General features: G+C 37.0%; 2 protein-coding genes across 12 annotated transcripts in view; one reads left to right on the top strand and one right to left on the bottom strand.

Moving 5' to 3' along the window:
• Positions 1–381: 381 nt before the first annotated feature.
• AKTIP (AKT interacting protein) lies at positions 382–24,940 on the top strand. Of its 6 annotated transcripts, none has more exons than XM_031954514.1 (10): positions 9,548–9,985; positions 16,003–16,116; positions 17,371–17,576; positions 19,839–19,903; positions 19,989–20,089; positions 20,938–21,026; positions 21,105–21,203; positions 21,290–21,397; positions 22,609–22,669; positions 22,905–24,940. In XM_031954514.1, the coding sequence occupies exons 2-10, from the start codon at positions 16,075–16,077 to the stop codon at positions 23,013–23,015; spliced, it is 882 nt and encodes a 293-aa protein (XP_031810374.1). In that variant the 5' UTR covers positions 9,548–9,985; positions 16,003–16,074; the 3' UTR covers positions 23,016–24,940. The 6 variants fall into 6 exon arrangements, with proteins under 6 accessions (XP_031810372.1, XP_031810373.1, XP_031810374.1 ...); XM_012553815.3 differs by lacking the exon at positions 9,548–9,985 and adding an exon at positions 10,088–10,215 and having other exon boundaries at positions 22,908–24,831; XM_012553813.3 differs by lacking the exon at positions 9,548–9,985 and adding an exon at positions 10,088–10,215 and having other exon boundaries at positions 22,905–24,831.
• Positions 12,507–26,203, bottom strand: part of RBL2 (RB transcriptional corepressor like 2) — a 50,099-nt gene continuing 36,402 nt past the window's right edge. For 3 of the 6 annotated variants that reach the window (XM_031954509.1, XM_031954505.1, XM_031954510.1), the window contains one exon: positions 24,594–25,600. In XM_031954509.1, the coding sequence (XP_031810369.1) occupies positions 25,430–25,600 (171 nt within the window). In that variant the 3' untranslated portion in view covers positions 24,594–25,429. Of the gene's footprint in view, positions 12,526–13,642; positions 14,234–22,441; positions 22,460–24,593; positions 25,601–26,203 lie in introns of those variants that run through there. The other 3 variants (XM_031954507.1, XM_031954506.1, XM_031954508.1) reach the window with 3 other exon arrangements.

The raw sequence follows: 26,203 nt of genomic DNA, 5'->3' as shown, positions 1-26,203 counted from the left end.
AGCATGGAGACTAGAGATGAAATATTGTGTTTGAGGAACAGCAAGTAGGCAGGTGTCACTGGACAACAGAGCTCAGGAAAAGTAAAATGTGAGAAGCCTAAAAAGGTAGGAAGGGGTCAGGTTGTGAAGAGCTTTAAATGAGAGCAGTGTTTATATGTGATGCTGGAGGAAATAGGAAATCACTAGTTTTTTGTTTGTTTCTGCTTTTTGAGCAGGGGATGACATTGGCAGACCTGTTCTTCAAAAAAATCTCCTTGGAAGCTGGAGTATTGATTGAAGGGGAAAGAGACTTAAGGCAAGGAGAACAATTAGAATCTGATTGCAATTAGAATAGAATCAGGTGAGAAATCATAAAGGCTTGAATTAAGGGAGTGACTGTGGGTTGAACTGAAGTGAAGATTAGGCAACTAACTGGATGTGAGGGGTGAGAAGTGAAGGACTGTGAAGTGGCAAACTTGGGACTTGAGGTTGGTACTGTCTTCAACAGTAATAAAGAAATTTGGAAGAGGAAAGGATGGATGTGGCAGAAAGAGAATGAGTTTTGTTTTGATTGTGTTGAGTTTGAAGATACCTACAAGTCATTGAGTTTGAAATGATGCACTAGGGACATAAGATTATATCTCAGAAAAGGGCCTAGGGCTGAATATCTGAGAATCATATGCATGGCTATAACTGAATCCATAGGAGCTAAAGAGAAGAGGACCAGGGCAGAACTTAGGAATAGTGGGGTAGAGAGAGGATTGTAGCCATTGCTAACTGGTTTGTGAGAAATTGCTAAATTTTCATCATTAGCATTGTGGATTGTCTAGACTTTTAATAAAGTGTTAATAATGAAGATTAGACTTAAAAGTGTACATGAATACATCCCACACACCTCCATTCCAACTGTTAATCGTATTTGTCAACAAACCCCTGTATTACTCTATAAACATTTAGATCCTTATCTCACTTGAGCTTCACAACAAATCTGGGGGCACCCACAGTAAGAAAACATTATATGGATGAAGATCTAACCAAGAGAGAGGCAGGGAGGTTGCTGTTTGTCCTTCATTCTTGAAGACGACCATGACAGTAGGGAGGTGATGCCATGACACAGAAGTTGGTTGAATTTAAGTGAGATAGTTGTCTGGGTCCAGTGGCAAGATATAGATCAGGATGACTGAAAGATGGCCCTGAATGCAATGAACCAGACTTGTAGGAAGAGAAGCAAAGGACATGTGAGTAATGAAAGCTCAGGAAGGAGAGGGGATCTAGTAAAATGTAATCAAGAGTGTTAAATGCTCAAAGAAGTCAAAATAAGAATTGAGAAAAGGCCATGAGATTTCGTCATAAGGAGTTAGTGTGATGGAGAGCCATCTGTATCCAGAAAGAGAACTATGGTGACTGAATGTGGATCACAACAAAGAGTTTTCACCTTTTTGTAGTTGTTGTTTGCTTGCTTTAGTTTTTTCTTTTTCAATTGTTTTTCCTTTTTGATTTGATTTTTTTCTTGTGAAGCATGATAAATGTGGAAATATGTTTAGAAGAATTGTACATATTTAACCTGTATTAGATTACTTGCTGTCTAGGGGAAGAGGGTGGGAGAAGATGAAGAAAAACTTGGAACACAAGATTTTGTAAGGGTGAGTGTTGAAAACACTATGTGGGACAAGATGCTAAACCCCCTTACCCAAATTGACTACTCAGAGGCATCTTCAGATACAAACAGGAAACATTTATTTGGTCCTTCAAAGGACAGGCCCAAGCATACCTGAGTAGACTCGGAGCCTCTCAGCGCCAATCTCCCAGCTTAGTGCATGGCAGCAAGCTGGAAATGGTAAATTGATGAAATAGCAAAAGTCTTGGGTTCATTAGATGGACTAATTCCTATGTGTCATGTAACTTCCTGAACGTTAGACCTAGAGTCTGACCTTTTCTGCCCTACAGACCCCTGAGAATAGGGATCACCTGACTTCTTGAAACTTAGATTTAGGGTCTGACCCACTCCATCTCTTAGACTTTTTGAAAAATCTTCACATGTTCCATTTAGTACCTCCTCTTTATTTCGTAGTTTTGAAGATTTCTCACATCAATCCTGATACATTTCTTCCACTAGGACATCCTTGTTATCTAGATCTTCAGGCTTGTCCCTCTCTTTAGTATCAACTGTAACCCTTCTTCTACTATTTAGAACCAACACACATACATCAGTGGAAGCTTTCAAGAATGGTTCTGGCTAAGAAATCTTGAACTATTCTAGTGAGTAAGTGCATAAGCAAGCAGATGATAAGATAATGATGTTTAAAGCAATGAGCAGAAATTAGAGATCCTGCTTCCACCAACTCCTACCATTTGTCTTGGAAACCCCGTCATCACAGCCCAACCGATTGGTCTCTAGCAGCCAATGTTATCTATGGAACCAGAGAACTATCAAGGCTCAGGGCCATTATCCCATCATTCTCATCTCAAGCAGTTCAGACCCAAATTCATTTGGGACAAAGGATCAAAGGTCTCATCTTCTGGACCTGCTATAAGGGGTGTAGAGCTGTCCCTGCCCAGTGGAGTCCAGATTGAGGAGGGGAGACAAGTGGTGTCAGGAGCATTTGGTGCTAAATGTTAGAATCAGGTATCAGATGATTTCAGGTTGACCAAGTTGCTGGAATTTACTTACTTGGGGTCTGGAAGAAACAACTCTCATGAGTAGAATAAAAATGAAAAAACTAAATATGAGCAAAAGAAAAAAAATAAACAGAAGTGGAGGTAGTATGAAGGTTACTGGGGACAGTAACCAGAGGAAAGTAGGGAAAAGATGAAGCTATCATGAATCTTTTATCCAGACAATTTTTCCTAGAATAAATACCAAAGAACATTTTCCCCAAGTTCCTGCTTTTGTTTCCTCAAAAGAAATGGGGAAATGGATAAAAAAAAAATTATGGCCTTAAGTGAGTATGATCTCCTTTAACAAGAACTCTACAGCCTTTTCTCTTTTTTCTCATATAGCTTTTAATTTATAGGATATATGCATGGGTAAGATATAGATCAGGATGACTGAAAGATGGCCCTGAATGCAATGAACCAGACTTGCAGGAAGAGAAGCAAAGGACATGTGAGTAATGAAAGCTCAGGAAGGAGAGGGGATCTAGTAAAATGTAATCACGAGTGTTAAATGCTCAAAGAAGTCAAAATAAGAATTGAGAAAAGGCCATGAGATTTCGTCATAAGGAGTTAGTGTGATGGAGAGCCATCTGTATCCAGAAAGAGAACTATGGTGACTGAATGTGGATCACAACAAAGAGTTGAGAAACCTTTTGTTCCAACTTTTCCCCTCTTTCCCCCCAAACCCTCCCCCAGATGGCAGGTTGACCAATACATGTTAAATATGTTAAAGTATAAGTCAAATACAATATATATATATATATACATGGCCATACCGTTATTTTGCTCTACAGCCTTTTCAATCTTACAAGAGAAGGCTTTTACCCAATTAGTACAAATGTTAACAAAAATCAATAGCTGTTTCAAGCCCCTGCCAGGGAGCATATGTGCAAAATCCACCTGCCAATTCTCCCCTAATTTTGTAGCTTTCCTCCAGATAGGCCTTTTAAACAGTCCTTTAGAATTTACTTGCCGGGGAGCAATGAGAGAATGCAGGAGTCAGGAGTTGGGGAATTTTAGGTGCCATGGTCAGGGGCAAACAGGCTGCAGCACAGACAGCTGAATCTGCAAGCCTGTTTCCCTTGGCCTGAAGTGACTCCTCCTCTAGATCTATGGATAGCTTGCAGTAATTGTTCTCCTGCATATTTAATGGGGGAATGTTTGGTTGTCAAAAATCCCCTTTCTTTCCATATAATCCCATGAACATGCAAAATATGAAAAGCATATTTGGAGTCAGTATAGATATTTGTTCTCATTTCTTTTTCCAATTCCAAAGCTCTGATATAGGCAAAAATTCTCCAGACCTGATGGGGAGCCAGAATCTTCAATGATTGGCCCAGGATGAGCATAGGGACTTCCTCAATTAGAAGGGCTGTAGAAGCCATTGCTTTAAAGCCTCTGGAGGGTCACCCCAAAGACACCAAATTTCTTTGGGAAACAGGAGTCTGGGATCAAGGATCTGATCCTACTTTTCATCAATATACAGAGAAAAAGGCTTTAGGTAGGGCTAAGGTTGGGGAGAGGTCAGTTTAGCTTTCAAGGTTTTAAAGCCTTGACCTGATTAAGGAACTGATAAGATTATCTGCTTCCACTCAGCAGTGAACAAAAGGGGGGTGGGAGACAGCCCAAATAGTTAACAGACTGATAGGCAAAATAGACTTTCAGACAAAGAAACTCTTGCTCCAGGAAGCAAGAAAGTTAAGGGTTTTATGGCAGCAGCAAGAGAAGCCTCCAGGCTGGGCTACAAATCAAGATATCATCTAAATATTTGTATTGTGCCTCATGTCTTTTGCTGACCACTTGCTCTGATTACAGAAATTTCCTGTAAGAGGAAAAAGCTGGGACAAGATTATAATATAATATCAGTCAAAACTGATTCTTCAGGACCTCAGCCTGAGAGCACATACATGACAGGGTAAAGCATCCTTAACTCTGTTTGATAAGCAATCATACAGTAACAATTCAACGTCATAGCCAAATTCTGGAATAATCAGGTAGGAAACAAAGAAACAGAACTGAGAAATTGAGTCAGAAGGATCTTACTTTAAACAGAGGCTAAGGTTGTCCTCCCAGCTCCTGCCCAGATAAGACATCCACCTGTAATAGTTCAGGAAGGCATTCCCTCTCCCCCCCTTTCCCAGTAACTTATGACTTTTTCCTCAAGTGGTGGGTTACTGACTTAATGATCATCAGGCAATCATATCCAAATTCAAAAATCAAAAAAATATTAGTTACAGTCCTGAGAGATTTCATCTGAATAGAAACTTTCACCAATCAGAAGCTTCAGGTCTATATAAAAACAAAAAATCTTACAAACCATTATGTGTAACCTATCATATGTACCTGCTAGACACAGTCAAAAGTCGTGCAGGGATATCAGGTTAAAATTCTGCTCTGGGCACTTCAAGAAAGATATAGATCATATTTGTTATAATATTCATTAAACAGGAAGACCATTATGCATTTAAATAAATATTATATAATTTGCTGAAGACAGATGGAGACTATGGTAGAGATAAACATTTTCAGAGAACTTGCAATTCTAACAAACCTCTTTAAAAGTTTCTTGCATTGCTAAGCAGTGGAATCTTTCATATAGCATGAAAAATGACCTTGCCTTAAAGCAGCCATAATTTTTTTTTTTAAATTAGAGCTCATATTTATTTAATATCTTTAGATTTATACAGTGCTTTCTTCACAATATTTCTAAGAGTTAGAGAGTATGAACATTATTACATTTTGAATATTACATCCAAATTTATAATTTACTTCTAATCAACCAGTGGAAAATTTGGCTTTACACTCAAATCTTTTGACCACAGTTCCAATATTCCTTATAAAGTATGACTTTTTAATATATAGTTAAATATAGCTAAACCCAGATTTTGTTCTGTTCTCTTTTTGTTTTCTTTTTGTTTTGTTTTGTTTTGTTTTTTATTTTGGATATTTATTTATTTATTTATTATAACTTTTTATTGACAGAACCCATGCCAGGATAATTTTTTACAACATTATCCCTTGCACTCACTTCTGTTCTGATATTTCCCCTCTCTCCCTCCACCCTCTCCCCTAGATGGCAAGCAGTCCTATATATGTTGAATATGTTGCAGTATATCCTAGATACAATATATGTGAAGCAGCCATAAATTTGAAAAATAAAGATTCAATTAGTAACAATAGAAGCAATTAATGGGGGGAGGGGGAGGGATGGCAAGCTCCATTGAGTGTGTTTTTCTCACTCCTAAAGAGCAGCCATACTCAGTGAGGAAAAAAGTAGATAAAGCTTTCACCTTTCCTTTTCCCTTCCCCCATGTCATATGGTATCTCTCCTAACTCCATTATATTTCTCAACCCGACTTCTCCTCCTTTGAGCTAACTCTTTTAAGTCTCTTTCAGGATTTAGCCTGTCAGCTAAGGATATGCCCCAACCTCATGGGGTGTTCCCTTTCTCCTGGCAAATGGCAAGTTCTATTAAGAGTTTGCCCTTTCCATAATCTACCTTTTGCCAAAAATAATGGCCAATGTGAATTTTTCACATGACCAAACCCCAACTTTGGTACCTATCATCATCTGGTGTCTATACAACCCACATAATACCTAACAATTTTAGGTTTCAAGATTATAATAACACTTAATTAGCAATTTCACAATTTTCATAAGTGATAGCCAAATAAGCATAACATAGACTTTCATAAAAATGGATAGGAATTTCATGTAATTTTATCTCATATAACTAAGAAGTTATTTTAAAAATCAATACTTTACCTTGTGATATTCTAACTAGATCTTCCATTCACACTATTAATTACTTTTGCAAATCAATCTTTCTTGTCCCTTGTTTTTTTTTTGGAATCACCTTTTTAAAAAATTTTTTTTTTAATTTTAAGATTCACAATAGCTAATAGCTAAATAACTTTGGATCAAATTTTATAAAGCTTATACATATGTCCAGCAGAACTGACAAAATTTTAAAGCATAGATCATAATTTTTACAAATTATTCAATATACATTTAAGAAACAAGTATACTTCATTTAATTAGGTTATATAAACATAATCTTACCTTATCTCTCAGGTAAGCTACCAGAATTTTGTTTTAACAACCTATTTTTTTTTTTAATTTAAAATCAAATACAGATTTAAATTTCCAGTAGTAATGTTGAGGTCTAGATTTGGGATACCTAAACGAGATTAGGGTTTAGTTGAGGTCTAGTGGCAGGTTTGGGATACAGGGAGTCAAACAGAGCTCCCCTACAACCCCCTTGGATTTGGTGCAAGGATATGGCGGTAAATGAGGTCTAGTAGGGGCACGAGTCCCCAATAAAAGCATTTATTGGCCTGAGAGCTAGATTAATAAAAGAGGTTTATTATTGGGTAAGCAAGGTTAAAGTATCAGTGTAGGTAGAGATAAGGAGAGCACCAGAAAGAGGGTCCAGTGGACAGAGGGTCCTCACATGGCTAGCATGTTTGGAATCTCTGCAAAGAGGGGGTTTCCCAGCGAGGCCCTTTTATAATGGGAGATTTAGCTCGAGGGGCTTTTGGGTGTAGCCCCAAAGTTGGCTCAGATCCGGGTGGGGCTGGGACAGGCCTGGATCTTCTATTGGAATTCAAAGGGACCAGGATTTGTGAGTCAAAGCGTAATTACATTAACTAGAGAGGTTTGGGAAGCAAAGATAGGAATCTTTCCCACATCAGTAATGTTTCAATATTTGCATATAAATTTCTAAAATTTTGTGGTTAAAGTAAACAAATTCAGAATTCTAGCACATACCATTTAATAGTGATATAAAACTTACAATTCAACTTGATAACTAAGGAGGTAGCCTTAAGTTCAACATTAAATTGATTAAATGGCAAAAGACTTGGGTTCATTAGATGGACTGAAAAGGAAGTACCCATTGACCAGTGGTCAACTATGCTGTCTACTTCCTGTGAGACAGGTAACTTCCTGAAGATCTAGGGTCTGACTTTTTCTGCCCTACAACCCTCTGAGAATAGGGATCACGTGACTTCCTGAAATTTAGGCCTAGGGTCTGACCCACTCCATCTCTTAGACTTTTTGTGAAATCTTTACCTGGTCCCATTTATTTGCATGTATTTTGAAAATAAAAAGCTATTAAAATTTTTAAGAGTTAAGCCCTCATTAAGCACTGATTATGTTCTAGGCACTGTGCTAAGGCTTTACAAAATTATTTCATTTGATTTTTCTCGTTTAATGAGGAAGACAACTTGTACCAACTATGGACAAATAAGCTATCTAAAGGATAAACTGGAGATAATCAACACAAGGAAACCATCAAAATTAAAGGGATTGAGAAAGGCTTGCTGGAAGTAGGGACTTGAAGAAAGTCAGAGGGAAAAAAAGAAAGTGAAGATAAGGGAGACTATTCTAGGCATGGGGGATTGCCAGGGAAAATGCCTAAGGACATGGAGATAAAACTGACTTGCTCAAAGAATAACAAGGAGGCCAGAGCCCTGGGGTAGATGATGACATAAGAAATTGGAAAGAAAAGGAAACACATTGAGAAGGGTTTTGAATGCTAAAAAGAGAATTTCATGTTTGAGCCTGGAAGTCACTGAAGTTTTACTGAAGATGTGGTAAGGGCAGTATTGGTAACTTTGGGGAGAGCAGTTTCAGTTGAATGATGAAGTTGGAAGTCTTTGTGGTGTGATTTTAAAAGAGAATACATGTAAATTTAAATTTTTTAAATTTTTTGCTGAGGCATTTGGGGTAAGTGACTTGCTCAGGGTCCCACAGCTAGGAAGTGTTAACTGTCTGAGGTCACATTTGAACTCGGGTCCTCCTGACTTCATGACTGGTGCTCTATCCCCTGTGCCACCTAGTTGCCCTCAGGAAATTCAATGAAAAATATTCATAACTAAAGTTCAGGATCAATTGTGTGATTTCCTCTGTCCCATACCAACAACTGACAGGAGTAGAGGGAAAGGTGTAAAACTGAGTCCCAGTTCTGCCACTAACTAGCTGTGTCATCTTGGGCAATTTCCTTCCTGGCTATGGGCTCGAGTTTTCTGTAAAACAAAGGAGTTGCTAGATGATAACATTAAAGTCTCTTTTAGCCTTGAAATTCTTATTTCCTTAACATTATTATTTTCTTGTCAGAGGTTTGGGCAGCTAAGTATTCAAATGTTAATCCCCCCATTTTCCAGAATTTCTTTAGTAATATAGTAGAAAAAAAATTTAAGATGGGGACTACAAAATCCTGGGTTCCAGAACTAGCTCTGTTACTAATTCTAATGTGTCACTAGTAAGTTACGATCTTGGGCAAATCATTTTGTTTCAGATATGCATCTATCCATAAAATGAACGTAAGGATTTAGAATTGGAAGCAACCATGGAAATCATCTAATGCAACATTTTGCAGATGAGGAGACCTATAGTCGCATAAGTAATAAATCCCGTGTTCTTTCTACGTCGCCATATTCTACAAAATACAGGCTTTGGGGGAAGAAAGGGGGAAACAAAACCGGTCCAAAATAGTTGTAAAACACAGAAAAAGCCAGTTTCCTTCTTTCACAGATATGGAGACTGAGGACTAGAAAGGTTACCCGACTTTGCCCAAATACAGCCAATAACGGGCATTGAAAGGATTGTGACCCTTTCCTCCTGTGATCTCTCAAAAAATAAATAAAAATCCAGGCACTCCGGAAAAAAGCGATTTAGGATTACGAGCTTTGCAGCGCTTAAAAGCGCTCTGCAAACCTAGCGTCGCAGCTGGTTAAAAAAAACCCCTAGCTAAGCGTGCAGCACATCCCCATCGCACGGCAAAATGCAGCGGAGACGCGGTCCAATTCCTCGGGAAACCCAAGTGCATTTTCACTTTATTGCGGTAGGTCAGTGTCGTCAGGGACTTGTTTACTTCATCAACATCGGGCAGCAGGTGTGGGAAATATTAGCTGGAACATCAAACCATCCACCCAGTCTCCAGCTTTAGGCTAGGCCCACGCTGGGGACACGTGGACACGCCCATAGGCCACGCCCCCAGGCCCAGCCCAGCTCTGTGTGAGAAAATGGGAACTGACTTCCTGACTGGCCCGGACTTTGCACCGGCATAAACCTTCGGGCGTGGCTCCTCTCGGATTGACAGGATTATAGACCAATCACTCTTCACCAACCATTTTTCTTTACTTTTTTCTCCCTCCCACTTTGGCCTGTTGGGAGGGGCTGTTCCCCGCCCCGCCTCAGTGAGTGACAGTTCTCAGTCCCACCACCCTCCGACGCTGTTGCGTAATCCTGCATCCAGGTGCCGCCCTTGGGAAAGGGGGCGGGTTTGATTGGCAGGAGGGTGGGCCAGCCATCCCAATGCTCCCGGAAGATCGATCTTGACGGGCAGGTGCGGGAACCACTTAAAAGTCAAAGTTTAGGCGGAAGTGTGTGGCTTTTTACAGAGTGGGGTGGAGTCAAATTCTGAGGGGGGGAGGGAAACAGGCGGTGCGGCCGGAGGGGGGAGGCGGGCCGAGTGCTGCGGCCGGAGATGGTGTCGGGCAGCTGGGGCGCTCGGCGGCGGAGGACACGGCACTGAGACATTGGGGGCCAGGCTGCGGCTAGCCGCCGGGCCGTCCGGTAAGCCTAACTCCGCTCGGAGTGGGAGCGGTGACCGCTGGGTCCCTCTTCTCCCGCGCCCCCCCTTCCCCCTTCCCCCGGTAACCGCTGCTCCCTTTACCCCGCTGTCCGTACCGGGCACTGCCTCCCTCCGTGCGGACGGCGGCCGCGCAGGGACACGGGGGCGGGGCTGCCGCTGGGGTTGGGGGCACCTGTCGGCGCTTCCCTCCTTTTCTCCTCTCTTGTTCTGAGGCACCTGCTGCGGAGACCACGACTGCCTCCCGCGCCGGGGTCCCAGGGCGCTGGGCCCTGGGGAGGGTGCGGCGCTTGAGAGGCCCGGGCAGCAGTGACTCTGCGAGCCCGACGGGGCCCCGGGCCCAGGGAGCGCCTGGGACCGCGCAGCCTCGCGACCCTGCGTCCGCTGGGAAAGGGAAGCCTCCCGGGCCAGGGGGCGGCAGCGGGCTGCTGCCCCAGGGACCGTGCAGGCCCGCGGCTCGCTGTAGTGGAAGGCGGGCCTGGGTCAGGCCGGCATTGGATGGCGAGGCTGGAGGAAAGTCAGGTCCTCGCTGGTCGGGGCGTGTGTCTCTGTGTCCCTCTCGCTACCTCCAGGAGATTGTTGTTTCTGGGTTTTGTTGCATCCTCCTCCCTTGGGTGTCTCTAGGGACGTTTTCCAACAAGAGGTTTCTTTATGCTGTTTCATCGTCTCTGGGATTTGACGTAATGTGAAGCCTTTGCCCTATCCCGAATCTGGCTACATTTTTTTCGCCTGATTTCAGGGAATGAATTGTGCTCTTCCTTTTCCATCCCCCTCAGACTACAGGATTAAGGTAGTTTGCAAAAGATAACACAGTAATTTGTGACGCCCTGTTCACTAGCTCCTACCATCTAGTTAAAGTTGGAAGACAAGAATGCGTTCATTAGCTTGCAACACTTACTGGTTTAGCTAGATTCTTTGCAAACAGTTTCCACCCCATGCTGTTAATATCCTTTAGGGAAAAATGCCAGAGGTTTGCTTTTGGACAAAAACTAGAGTGGCTGTAAACAACATCCTTTCTCTCTACCCATCGTGCTGAGTTTTTTGTTTTTGTTCTTAATTTCTTTTGAATCCAGCAAATGCTTGTTAAATCTGAGTGCCACGAAGATTTGTAAAATGACAGTCATTTGAGTGCAAGGCACTCAAAGAATTTACATTATACCGAAGAGAAGCAGTAGCCTAGTTTAGTAGTTAGAGAACTGGATTAGAGGTGTCCTGCATTTTATAGACTAATGTCAACCTCTCGGTATCCCCAAGCTGCTCTCTAAGCCTAGAATTGCCGAGGCAGGTGCTGATCTGCATGACGTCACTGGTCAGGTCCATTTAAAAAAAAAAAAGACAATGGATATTCTAGGTCTCTTAAGGAGGCAGGGAATAATTATTGAAGGCTTTATAGACCTGAGCTAAATCTTGATGGTAATGATTCTGAGTTCTGGATGAGACAGTACAGTATATCCTAGATAAGGGAGAACAGTTAATGCACAAGGCTGGGAAATGACATATCAAGTGTAAGACATAACTAGTCCAGTTTAACTGGAATATGAAGAACATGGCCCCTTGCTATTTGAAACTTATTTTTAAAAAGTTACTTTGAGAAGTGTATCAAGTTCCAAGGAACTGTATATTTCTAGGAGGTTACAATTTTGATTTTGCATAATTCAGGGTCATTACATACAGCTGGCCAAGATAGAAAGTCTTTCTCAGCCTTTTAATAAAGAGGAAGATTAGGTTAATTTTCATGGCCTATTAAAATGTTTCAAGCAAAAAAATAAATTTTCTTGATCTTTTGAATTTAGTTAATCCTAAAAGCTCTCCTATCTTTTGTTACCATCCACTTGCAACTCTCAAAGGGTGAAAAGCATGAATTTTGGTTTATTTAGAGAATCCTAAAGAATCCACTAAAAAACTAATTGAAGCAGTTCACATTTGTTTTGCTTTGCTTGATAAACTGCTGTTGGCCATAGTTGGTATAATGAATGGACAGAGTGCTAGACTTGAAGTTTTAATCCTGTCTCAGACAATAATTATGTGACTTCCAGTGAGTCACCCGATGTTTTTTTTCTCAGGCTCAGTTTTCTTACCTGTAAAATGAGAGTAATTGTGCCTACCTCATAGGGTTGTTGTGAAGATCAAATGAGATGCCATGTAAACTGCTTTTATTATTATACTTTTTGTTATTCTTGAAGAAAGATGAAAAGTTGTCTTCTATCCTTTGTAACATGTTATAGAAGGATCACTGGACTATGATCAGGGTTCTGGTCTCAATGCTGCTCAATGTTCCTGACTAGCTTTAGGACCTTAAAGCAATTAAAGTTAAATTCAGCAAACCTTTTTTTTTAATTATCATAGCTTTTTATTGACAAAACATATGTATGCATTGGGTATTTTTCAACATTGACCCTTGCAAACACTTCTGTTCCACTTTTCCCTTCCTTTGCTCCACCCTCTCCCCTAGATGGCAGGCAATCTCATACATGTTAAACATGTTAAATTTTATCTTAAATACAATATATGTGTATATATGTTTATACAGTTCTCTTGTTGCACAAGAAAAATCGGATTTAAAAAGATAAAAATAACCTGGGAAGAAAAACAAAAATGCAAGCAAACAACAGAGTGTAAATGCTATGTTGTGGTCCACGCTCATTTCCCAGTGTTCTTTTGCTGGGTGTAGCTGGTTCTGTTCATCACTGATCAGTTGGAACTGAATTGGATCCTCTCATTGCTGAAAATAGCCACTTCCATCAGTATTGTTGTGTATAATGATCTCCTGGTTCTCATTTCACTCAGCATCAGTTCATGTAAGTCTCCAAGCCTCTCTGTATTCATCCTGCTGGTCATTTCTTACAGAACAATATTCCATGACATTCATATACCACAGTTTCCTCAGCCATTCTCCAGTTGATGCGCATCCATTTAATTTCCAGTTTCTAGATACTACAAAAAGGGCTGCCACAAACATTTTTGCACATACAAGTTGCTTTCTCTTCTTTAATATCTCTTTGGGATATAAGCCCAGTAGTAACAGTGCTGGATCAAAGGGTATGCACAATTTGATAACTTTTTGAGTATAGTTCCAAATTGCTCTCCAGAATGTTTGGATTCGTTCACAACTCCACCAACAATGCATCAGTGTCCCAATTTTCCCACATTCCCTCCAACATTCGTCATTATCTTTTCCTGTCATCTTAGCCAATCTGACAGGTGTGTAATGGTATCTCAGAGTTGTCTTAATTTGCATTTCTCTTATCAATAATAATTGGAACACCTTTTCATATGAGTAGAAATAGTTTCAATTTCGTCATCTGAAAATTGTCTGTTCATATCCTTTGACCATTATCAATTGGAGAATGGCTTGATTTCTTATAAATTAGAGTCAATTCTCTATATATTTTGGAAATGAGGCCTTTATCAGAACCTTTAACTATAAAAATGTTTTCCCAGTTTATTTCAGCAAACATTTATTAAGTACCTAGTGTGTGCTAGATATTCTGCTAGGAATGAGGCTACAAAGATAGAAGTCATCCAGACTTTCAGACTTCTCAAGAGAAAAAAGGAGTAAAGAAAAGTCACTTCCTTTCTCAGAGCCTCTGTTTTCCCCTCTATAAGATGAGGAGGTAACTACTGATGGTTTCTAAATTACTTTCCATTTTGTATGATTCTGGAATCACCAAATGCTTTATTTTTCAAGGGCATACTGAAAACACAGCTTTGAAAATGATTACATGTGAGTGACTGGGAAGCAGGTGACAGCAGACATAGGTAGATCTGTTTGGTAAATGTCTTTGGGTCACAGTTATTCTTAACTGCAATCTAAGGAAAGCAGGTGTTAAGTACAGCTTATTTCACAGAATCTTAAAAGATTAGGTTTTTCCATTTCCACCTATGCTTGGGCAGGAATCTAATCCTTCATCAAAGATCTCTAACAAGTAATCATTCATCCTCTGCCTGAAAACTTCAGAGACAAAAAAATAAAAAATGAAGCAGGAATGTCCATCATGCTTGCTATAAGAATAGAAAAAGAAATAGAAGGAATAAGTATAGACAAAAACAGAAAGAAAAAACTATCACTTTCTGCAGATGATATGATGGTTTATGTAGACATCCTAAAGAGTCGACCAAAAAACTAATTGAAGCAATTCACATCATCAACAAAGTTGGAGGACATAAAATAAAACCATGCATATCATCTGCATTTTTGTATATAAAGAAAAAATAATATATTTTAAATATAATACTTCTGAAGCACTTTCTTCCAGCACCGGACAACAAGTGTTCAGAAGTTTTTCCTTACATTAATTTTTCATTAATTTTTCTCTCTGGAACTTTACCCATTGCTTCCAGGTTTTTTTTTTTTTTTCCCCAGGATAAACATCTCTAGTTCAATATGGAATAATTTATAATACCCCTACCATCCTGGCTACCTTACAGTACCTGCTGTCTTTTGTGTATAATTTGGAAAGCTCTCTCATTATAAACTCCTGGAAGGCAGGAACTGCCTTTTCCCTTTCTTTTTACTTACTGTGCCTATCACAGTATATGATATAGGTGATTAGTAAATGTTTATTGACCAACCATACATCAATCTTTTTGGCCACATCTATATTTGTGTGTGTGTGTGTGTGTGTGTCCGTGTCCGTGTGTCCTATGTCTCTCCACTTTTAAAGAGTAAAAAGAGGTTATATTACTTTTTGGACATAATGCAATATGTTAGGAGAACTGAGACTTAGCTATCAGGATTTTACACTTCTGTGATTTGATTATTGGATATAATTACTTCTCAGAAAAGCACTAAGAGTTATTTGCTCTCTATAGATGGGAATGGCAGTAGTTTTTATGTGTGTATACATATATGTATGTGTATGTGTATGTATACATCCTTGTACACTGTTCAAAGCATTTTATCATTTAATTACATCCATTTAGTGGCTAAACATAACCCTACTACTGGTGCCAAATTCTCATTTTATGCAATGTAAACGAAACAACACTCAGGTCCTTGTATACTGCCAACAAATATTTGAATATTGGTTATATTTAAGGTGCTACAGAGAATACAGAAAGAGTATGATTTTTGCATTCAAAATTTTCTGATGTAGGTAGGGAGATAACATTAATTGTTACTCAATGCACATATTGGCTGACATAATTATTTACAAAGCCTGCATACTTAGTAAAACATTGCCCATGTTTATTTGGATTTTGCAAACTTTTTATAGTAATTAGTTTGAGTGAATTCCTACCTAGATCTCACTAATCAGTATTGGAAAAAGTACTGAAGTGTACTAGAGTGAAAGAGTCTGTTCTGATTTTCAGCTTGGCTTCTCTTCACTCTCCTCTTCCTTTGTATTTTTAGTAAATGACCTGCTGACTTAATATCCCTTGAGACAGCATGTTGTTTTCCTATCTGCTACTTGGAACACTGGTTGGAAGAGAATAATGTTTCTGCTGCTTTTGTTAGTAAAATCAGATATTTGTATTGTTGCATTTCATTTATAACTAGTCTCATACCCAATATTATAAATTAATTAAACTTGTTTGAAGAATCAATGAAAGAATAAATAGGATAGGCAGAGATTAGGGCCAGCAGGAGTGGAGGTAGGATTTTTAACATATTACAGATAAATGACAAAAGATCATGTTTTACAAACTGATTTTTTGAATGGGGAAAAATCCTATTTTTCATTTGAATTGAATATTCATTTCTCAATTTCAGAGTTCTTGATTATTTCAGAAATATATATTGATGTCTTTTTCCTTATCTTTTTTTAAAGGTGGAAAGAGAATCTTGAGGGCTTGACAGTTTGGTGACAGAGAATTTAATTTCTTTGCTTGGAATACACGTTATGAACCCTTTCTGGAGCATGTCTACAGGTTCTGCACGCAAGGTGAATGTACTAATTGACTATGAAATCTATTTATATATCTGAGAATTGTACTAGAATCTAACATAAAATGCAAAGTTCCTCTTTGAGTTATATGGAAAAACTTATATTGGAGAAATGTTAACATTAGAATCAGAATTTCAGAGTGGTGACTAAATATGATTATAAATGTATTTTATGGAGAAAAATTGGTGTCACAATTTTAAGAATATTATCCAGCTTATATCTACTTCAAAAAAATGGATTTCATGCAACAAATTGGTAGCCACTTCACAACTAAATTGAAACCATTCATTGCACATATTTGAGCAGCAGTTTTGTGTGTGTGTGTGTGTGTGTGTGTGTGTGGGATTTCATTGGAAGGTTTAGGGAATCCCAAGGAAAGACCATTCTGATAGATTCTATCATATTTGATTTAGACTTGAAGGCTTTATAAAATTTAAAGCCTCATTTATTCCCTTTGGTTCAGCTGAATGAACTTCAGTAGTACTGTTGAAGGAAGATTTTAACTTTTTCTGGAGTGCAATCTTTGGTGGTACCTAACCCAAGAAAGCTCTGGGCTGCATAGTTTAGTCATCATGACTCATTTAGGCCTTTGTCTTTGACTAAGGGTGACAGTTATCCTGATGATACTCAAAATGTGGAAATCTGTCCATTAGGAACAGGATCAAATTCAGATTCAGGCAAGTGAGAAATTAACTTCACTCTTTTTTCTCTAACATGAGTGCCCAACATCATCAGGTGGTAACTAATTTCAATCATTCCCAAACTACTTACCCATTGTTAAGTTTATTTGCCTTTTAGTATCATCTAAGTACAGGAGCTGTCCTTTGTATTTTGAATGGTCCTAGAATATGTTTAGTAATAGCTTGCATACATATTACAGCTATTAAAAGCAAACTTAATGGGGAAACTATGACTAACTTATATATACCAAGGTTACTTGTAACTTTAAATCCTATTTTATCTTCATTTTTTGACAATCACTCATTGCAATTATGGCCACTCTTGCAGGCATAGTGTTTTTTAAGGGATGGATGAAGGGAGGACGAGGTGGGGAAAGATTTTTTTAAAAATAATTTCAGATTGTTTCAACTTTGCATTTTTCCTTTAAACAACTTGATTGCACACAGATGTGTTAAATATTTTTGACTATTAAGGTTTGTAAAAGCCTGATCCTAACTTTCAGATCATAAAAGTAAGATTTCATATCTGAGAAGTCATTCTACTAAATGTCCTCAAAATTATTTCTTACAGCGATCTGATGGTGAAGAGAAGACAGTGACTGGGGACCTGAAAATTAGTCCGCCACGAACTGCTCCAAAGAAACAGCTGCCTTCTATTCCTAAAAATGCTCTGCCGATAACTAAGCCTACATCTCCTGCCCCTTCAGCACAGTCAACAAATGGCACACATGCCTCTTATGGACCATTCTACTTGGAATATTCCCTTCTTGCTGAATTGTATGTTCTTCACAAACTATTGGATTAAATTCTGAAGGGGTCCCAAAAGTAAATAATGAAGATTGTTTTGGGGAAATTTCTAACTGTAGTTCTCATAAGGACTTAACATCTTTTCCAGATAAGTCTGAATGTATGCTTGAAACTTTATTGCCAGTGATGTGGTAATATACTTTTAGAAAAGGATGTGTTATGTTATCTGCATAACTATTAAATGTAATATTTCCTGAGTTATGTAAGTGGAAAATAATTTAGAAGAAAAGTTGTTAATTTTCTAATTGTGGCTAATAGGGCAGAAATTTTACCTTTAGCATGCCATTGTATGTCTTGGACTTTTAAGATGGAATTCAAGGTATTGTTTTCCCAGAAGAAATTCATGGGAAGGACATAATAGCTTTCTTTCATTTTATAACCTAATGAAGCAGCTTACTGTGGAAGAGAGGATCAGTAGAAAGTAGTTGAACTTGCAGTCACAAAACCTAAGTTTTTTTCTTCTTAGTACTTGTATGACCATAGGCAAGTGACTTTTTCTGGGGTCTGTTTCTTTCTTTCTTTTTTCTTTTTTTTTAATTTATCCATTTCTAAAGATAAGAACTAGATTACTTAAGTTCCCTTCCCTTCCAGCTCTAGATTTGTGAAACAAAGTGGACCATCCATCACTTTAAAATTCTTTTTCCAAAAGAATCACTAAAACAAATTATTGGTAATGTAATCGTTGGACTGAGCTTGAAATTCCAGTGTAATTGTGGTTGGGTGTAACTTAGTAATATTGGTCCATGTGGCTTTATAATCAGATTCTTCTTGAAAATAGTGAATTGAATAGGCATCTATTATGGTGATTTCATCTATATTCTAGCATAGAATACAAGTAATCACTTGAGTGGAACTTATAAGTGCTCACTCTCCTGTTGATATAGTTAGAAAATGAGTTATTTGATAAAACACTATTGAAAAATATAGTCTTTTAAAAAAATATAAGCAGGTTGGAATTGAGGGAGGGGAAAAAAAAATATATATATATATAGTAGGTATAGTAAAATAGGGGAAGCTTCTTATTTTCCATTGAAACCCAGGCATTTAGCTGCTTAATTTTTTTAAGACACTAGATACTATTATTACCTTCTCAAGGTCGGTCATGTTCTGCATGTACACAATGCTTTGACTGAATTACCAGTAAGCATTTCTTAACCCTCTACTAAATGCTAAATGAGTGTAAATGAGTAAAGTTAAAGGAATACAAAGAACGAAACAAACTCGACTTTTAGTTGCAGAAAAAAATGGTCAGTAAATCCTATCATGACTTTTCTTTTCCTTAGATATGGATAGGCAGAGGTTTTTGAAAGCAAATGTCTTCCTTTTTTTTTTTTTTTTAAAAGATTGTTTTTTAAAGACTAGTATTTTGCATATTCACGCATGAGCTTTTGTGTTCATAGCAAGGCTCATAGATTTCAGTTGACTGTGATTTGGCATCTATTTTGGGGAGCACTTTGCAATTTATCTCCTATAGCACATCTCATCAAGCACTTTGCAAATTTGAGTTCATTTTTATTTCAATATTAGTCTCTTGCTCCTTACTAATTTTCAGAGCTGTGATAAGTTTTAAAATATGAGCTAAATAGAAGATACCAAAATATAATTATTTACTTTTTAAAAATAAACTTTATTTGTTTGGGGATGTTTGTATGTAGATATGTAGCCTTTTATGTTGAAACAAAGTAAAAGTCACTTTATGTCCAGAATTTATTTTTTTAATTTGTTTTGAATTTATTAATTTCAACAGATTTCTATTCCATATCACTGTGCAAAGCACAGAATCCCAATTTAGAAGGTTGTGTTGTTCATAGTCCCTTAAAGACTAAATGTGTAGCATTTTGAAGAGAGGCAGTGCCATTCATATTTAAACTCATTCTTTGCATATTTCCATTCAGGAACTAATTTCTTAATCTAAAGTCATTTTCCAGCTCATGCTCCTTCTCATTTATTTTATTACATTCTCATTGAGGAAGTAGAACAGTTAGTTGAGTACTGAAACCTATGTGTGCTCTTCTAGTTATACAAGAGCAATGGACATGTTCACATATTAACCTAGAAACTTGTTCCCCCATCTTCTATGTAGTTTGGCCTTAATTATATTGGCACTGGCTGCCTTATGTAGGTAATTGTCTGGTGTGTTCCCCTACTTGATAAATGACTGTAAAGTTATCATCTGTCACTGTAGTTTACATTCATATAAATTAACATTTCCATCTAATGCTTCTACTCTAGCACCTTGGTTGTGAAGCAGAAGTTACCTGGTGTGTATGTGCAGCCATCTTACCGCTCTGCATTAAGTAAGATATGGATTCATTCTTTCTCATTTTCCTTAGAGTTATTTTTTTAAAATACAAACTTAAGACATCTTTTTTTCTTTGACAGTGTGGTTTGGAGTAATATTCATACGGCATGGACTTTATCAAGATGGAGTATTTAAGTTTACAGTTTATATCCCAGATAACTACCCAGATGGTGATTGTCCAGTAAGTAGTATGATGCCTTGTCTCTGTCAATCCATGTTGTTGCTTGGTTTACAGACTTAGGATTAATTATTCACTTTACAACTTAGTATTTAATGCTTCAGTTTTATAAAAAAAAAACAAAAAAATCCACAAGTTCTCAGCTTTATTCTAAAATGGTGTTTGCTACTTTGTTACATTATGACTTCAAACTTTTGAAAAAGAATCAACTTATTCTGCTGATTTCAAGGGGCCAAAGTAGAAGTAATGAATAGGTAGTTGCAGAGATATAGATTTAGACATGATTTAAGTGAAAGTGACATTAAGATGAGATTTGTTCAAAAATAGAAACACCACTTTTTTCCTTCCTTGAAACTTATTGTATATATTGTAGAAAAGATTTTCGTTAAGACTAGATAGCCTTTGAGGTTATTTCTAGTTCTGAAGTTCTCTAAGCTTAGCTCATTGTATCCCTTTTGCTCTGAGATACTATAGTAGGATGCTTATGATATGATTGGAAAATTGTGTGCCACTAAAATGGCTTTTCTTTTAGTCTTCCTTAAACTGCTCAACCTACAGCTCTTAAAAGGAAAACATTACAAGTAATACTAATAGTGTCCAATATTCATATGTTAGTAGCGCTTCCATTGAGGTTAACAATGTAATAATATTCTTGTTCTCATTTAGAGTTGTTTTTTATCTTCCTAGTCTGTTAGACAATGTTTTAATTTGTGCTAATTTATAATAATTTCTAACCACTAAATCCCCCTCCCCATACTAAATTTTATCGCTTCCATCAAACCCCCAAACCGGATAATAGGCCTTTAGCATGATATTTTCTCTAAAATGATTTTTTTTTTCTTTAAATCTAGCGCTTAGTATTTGATATCCCCGTCTTCCACCCGCTAGTTGATCCTATCTCAGGTGAATTGGATGTGAAGAGAGCATTTGCAAAATGGAGGTTGGTATTTTCTTTCTTATTGATAGAATATTGCATGAAGGAGCCTTGGCGCCTTAAATCTTCCCATTTCTCTTTTAGGAGAAACCATAATCACATTTGGCAAGTACTGATGTATGCACGACGAATTTTCTACAAGATTGATACAACTACCCCTTTGAACCCTGAGGCTGCAGTATTGTATGTAATCTTTTCAATGCTATATATTGAATTTGAGTTTTAAGCTATATTTACTGAGTTGCAAATAATTCTTTTTCTAAATGTAGGTATGAAAAGGATATTCAGCTTTTTAAAAGTAAAGTGGTTGACAGTGTCCAACTATGCACTACTCATTTGTTCGATCAGCCTAAAATAGAAGATCCCTATGCAATTAGGTTAGTATATGATGCAGATAATCATTGTTTATTACTATATTGTCTGTCATTCTCATGTGATCCCTAGAATAGTTGTCTACTTTAGGTATCTAGACGGCATGTTAGATATGCCAAGTTAGGAAAATCTGAGTTCAAATCCAGCCTCAAATCCAGACAAATACTAGCTGTATGACCTGGGCAAGATATTTAACCTTTGTTTGCTGCAGATTCCTCACCTGTTAATAAAAGAGACTAAATAACATCATCACCTGGTAGCTATAAATTTTTAGGAGGAACCTCTATGTGAAAAACCATATATTATCATGTAATTTGCAAAAACAAAACAAAACAAAACAAAACAAACAAAAGTCCTAAATCTGGTTTGGTTCTGTGAATTTAACAATTTTATCATTCATTTAGTAAATAATCAGTATCAAAATTAATTTCTGTGGTGCCTTGTATACATTTATAGGGATATTCAGTTATTGATCTTGTTAGGAAGTCAAGACATTTGGAATTATGTGAAGAGATAGTCTAAACTGATAATTCAATTCTTTGAAGATTTAGGTAGATCATTTCCTGTGTATTCTCGGATCTTTAAAATAAGAGACTTCTTCCATGTTTTTATTCTGTGACATAGTAGATATTTTCATGAATTTTTTCTAGTCAAAAAATTCATTACCTAATGGCTAGACCTTTTAAATTTCAGATAGCAGGCCTATATTTGTAGCCTTTTCAGCTTGTTAAGATTTGCTATTGATATAGCCTTATAGAATCCAGGGTCAGCTTCATGTTCGTGCAGTAGTTTAGACATAATTTCAAAAATTACAAATGATGCATTTGCAATACTAATTTTTAATTCATAAAAATTTCAGTTAAACAGCTGGATCATCTCCTTTATTTTACAGATGCCTAAGGAAACTAACGTTAATGGTGCTAGTTAATGAGTCACTTTGGTATTCTGTTATGCTAAACAAATCATTACACATCTTTATGTTCCTTAGCAAGTAGCAACTTTAGATATATATAAAGGGCACCATAAATAAGTCCAACACTTTACAATTATTTTCTAGAAAACTGCCTCTGAGGGAAGAAAAGAAAGATGGGTTTCAGAATATCATTTCAGAATGAATATTCTAGCAAATGAATAAATGACATATAAGACTTATCATGTTAAGGAAATCAGAAGCCATGCATGTTTTTAAAGTCCTTGAATCTTTTTTTCCCCAAAGTTTTTCTCCATGGAATCCCTCTGTACATGATGATGCTAGAGAGAAGATGCTGACTCAGAAAGTAGGTAGAAGATTTAATTTCTAAAAATATTTCTTTCTAAGTTCTTCAAATCCTGAGCTGGTATCAGGGTATAACTTAGAATTAAAAAAAATTTTTTTTTGAATAACTTTTTTTTTTTTTTTTTTTTTAAAGAAAATGAAATTATACTACATATTTTGAAAAAAATGAACTATAGGCTTCTGTTTCTGCCTGCCTGTTCTATAATTATTAATGCCTTGTTTTTTATTATGCCTAGAAGAAGCCAGAAGAACAGCATAGTAAAAATCTCCATGTCGCTGGCCTGTCGTGGGTAAAGCCTGGCTCAGTGCAACCTTTCAGTAAAGAGGAGAAAACAGTAACAACTTAAATGAATTTCTGAACGTTGGTGCACTGAGCACTTTTCTGCTGATGAAGGGAGAAGAGCAGGAAGAAGTTTTTCTGCTGGACTCTGGACTAGTTAAGCTGACCAATGGCCGTGACTATAAAGAGTAAAACTGCTCGAACAAAGACTGATTTTTGATGTTTTACATATACATCTTAGGTTCTAACGGAATTTTGGAAGACATCTCTTTAAATAATGCAATACTTCTGTTAGAAGTTTCTTTAGGGTGGTTATCTAGTTTGAGTACTCCAGATTATTGGGGATTTTTGCAGGGGCTTTTAAACTTATTTTTCTTCCCAGAAATAGCCTTTTTAAAAACCTAATTGGCTGAAATATTAGCAGAAAATCTGAATCTGAAGGCAAGGTAAGCTACTACATTCATTTCAACTAATATAGCAGACAGAGTTTAACACTATTTAATGGTCTTGAAATCACTGGTTTCAATTGTAAATATGCTAGAATATGGAATTGTATATAGAGCTGGTTTAGTAACTCGGCACTTTTAAGTGAAAGATAAACTGAGACTGTTAGTCTTAGCCTACTGTTTTACTGATTAAATATAATTAATAATGTCACTGAAGCACACATTAGTCTGATGAAAGGAGACCATAACACTATGATTGATTTGTTTTTGGTGTATTTTCCCCAAAGCAAACTACGGTTGTATTTTAAGGGTTATATCTTTTGGGGACCTCTAAATAAAAAGGTTCCTGATGGGTGTCATAGGTATTTTAATGACACTGAGGTGCCTGCTCTGCTAAGTGTGACTAATGTGTGTTCAATAGTGACAAAATAAATTGGAAAAAATAACTTTTTTCTCTTGTCATTTGTTTCGATTATGTGGGATAAAAAATTAAACCCAAGGTTTGTCCTGCCTTTTCCCCAACAGAACTAAGAATCCAAATATCAATTTATAAATGCTTTTATTGAAAAATACACTTGTAATATTTTCATACAAAATTACAGTAGCAATAGGTAAGCATCTTGACAATTTTATAAATATTTTTACAGACACTATTCCATTTGAATAGTGCTTAAAAAGTTCCATATTTCAGACCTGTATGAAGTTACTCAGTAACTTGTTTTATACTAATTCAATTTACAACTGAATTATATCTTCCTAATAGATTATTCAACTTTGAAACTGAACAGGAATGATTAATAAAGGTATATCATTCAACTGCTGTTAGCATTTAATATTCCTTAATTTGTGTAAGCGCGAAAAGTTTGAATTAGTGAAAATCTAAATTCTGAACTCAATCCAGTTTTTTTCACCTGAAGTTGTCAGGTATTGTGGCAGCATATCCAAAGCTATTTAGAAATTTCAAATTAATAGCTCCAAGGTTTTTTGGGGGGATAGCTACCTCCAAAGGCAAGAGATCATAATTTTTCTGATTAACCTCATAGGTCAACTTGATTTGGAAATTTTAAACTAAATTTCTGAGATTGAGCAAAATTAGAACTCCCCTACCTAAAAAAAGCTAAAGGAATTCAAGCGCCCACAACTGTCAAACCTAACAGTTTTAAAACACTGCTTGTTTTTAAAAAAATAAATACAAAAGGTCAGATTAAAAAGAATTTTTAATGTTTATCCTGGAGAAAGTCCTGTACTTAATGTTCACATTGTAAGAAAGTGCCATTGCAAGTTTACAGCAAAAAATAACTCATCTGGGTTATAAAATCATGCTTTTTACAGCCCTAAAGTGCCACATCTTATACAAGTTCACTTTCACACATTGCACAGATATGTAAAATAATCACCGTCCACACTGCAAAGTGCCCAAGAATTTTTAAAAGCCCACCACATACAAAGTTCTTAAGGGAATAAGAGATTAAATAATCCTTGATAGTTTATGCATTTTTCTTTTCTGTTAATTTTCCCTTAGGGTTGCATAAATCCTCTATTCATGCAACAGCTTACCCTAAAACTTTCACCTATGTACATGTTTGGGGTGAGGCAGAATAGGGAGGATTGAGTTTGAAGTGTAGCTTCTCTGATGCAGCAGCTACTTATCAAAATGTACTATTAAAAACACTCCTAAGAAGAATGTTCTGTAGATAGGAACAAGTTTACATAAAGGCTTCCTTGGAAAATCTCATAATCAAAACATGGAAGCTAACTAGTCTTTTTTTTCTGGGGACTGTGGCTGTATAGACATGAAGAAATAACATTAGAAAGCTTCTTGGGTATGGCAGCTGGACTGAGCACATACTTTATAAGCAAAATGTGAGAGATCTACAATCTCCTGGGAAAAGAATCTCTCTCATTTCTTTAAACAAGACTTGATGGTTTGGCTGGACTAGTTTAAGGGAGAGAGCCCCAAACTTTGGCATATCTTAAATGCTGCTGCTGCTGCAGTACTTTTTTGAGAAGACAGCTTCAATACAAGGGACTAACCTTAATGGGTCCCTCTGTCATTAGCTACATCCCGTAGGCGTCGTAGTAAGGCAGTATGATTTTCTGGACAAATCCTTTTAGCTGGTGATTCACTTCCATCGTCTAAAAGAATGCCTCTCTTCTTGGTTGGTGTTTCCCCAGTTCTTATCATACTATTGATCTCTTTCAGCCTCTACATTAACAAAGAACATAAGATATATAATGTGTTAATATCATAGCACTGTAAATTCAGATTATTCCCCAAAATTGAGCTGTTTAAATAAATCAAAGACCCGGTTTAAAAAAAAATTAGTGAGGGGAAAAAAAACCCCATAATTTGTGGTTAACAGTGGGATGGGAAGAGGCAAGGGAGAACACCATCAAAACTTACTAATTAAGATATTTTGACTTTTAATCTACCCTTGAATTGGTTTCCAAGAGAAAGAATCTTGAAGGTGATTTTTAAGAATTTGGAATTGTGAAGGCCAATCATTTAATTTAGTATCAAAGGACAACCTGGAAGGATTTAAGAATTGGAAAAGGATTCCAGTTGAAGGTAAAAGTTAGGTGGGTTGTCAAGGTATAAAGTACAGTGAGCCATAATTTGCCTCACTAATTTAAACAGGATCTACTAGCAAAAACAATAAAGATTAAAGAATTCATTTAAGGAGAGTGAAAATTTTAGCCATGTACACAGCATGTTTATTTGTCCTTGTCATGATTTGTCTCTCTACTCAAAAAAGCAGATTGATAGCTCTCTCATTTAGAAGTAAAGGTAGTATAATGAGGTGATCAA

Source organism: Sarcophilus harrisii, chromosome 2 (genome assembly GCF_902635505.1).
Source record: "Sarcophilus harrisii chromosome 2, mSarHar1.11, whole genome shotgun sequence".
Taxonomy (NCBI): Eukaryota; Metazoa; Chordata; class Mammalia; order Dasyuromorphia; family Dasyuridae; genus Sarcophilus; species Sarcophilus harrisii.
This window is presented reverse-complemented; position numbering and strand designations above follow the sequence as displayed.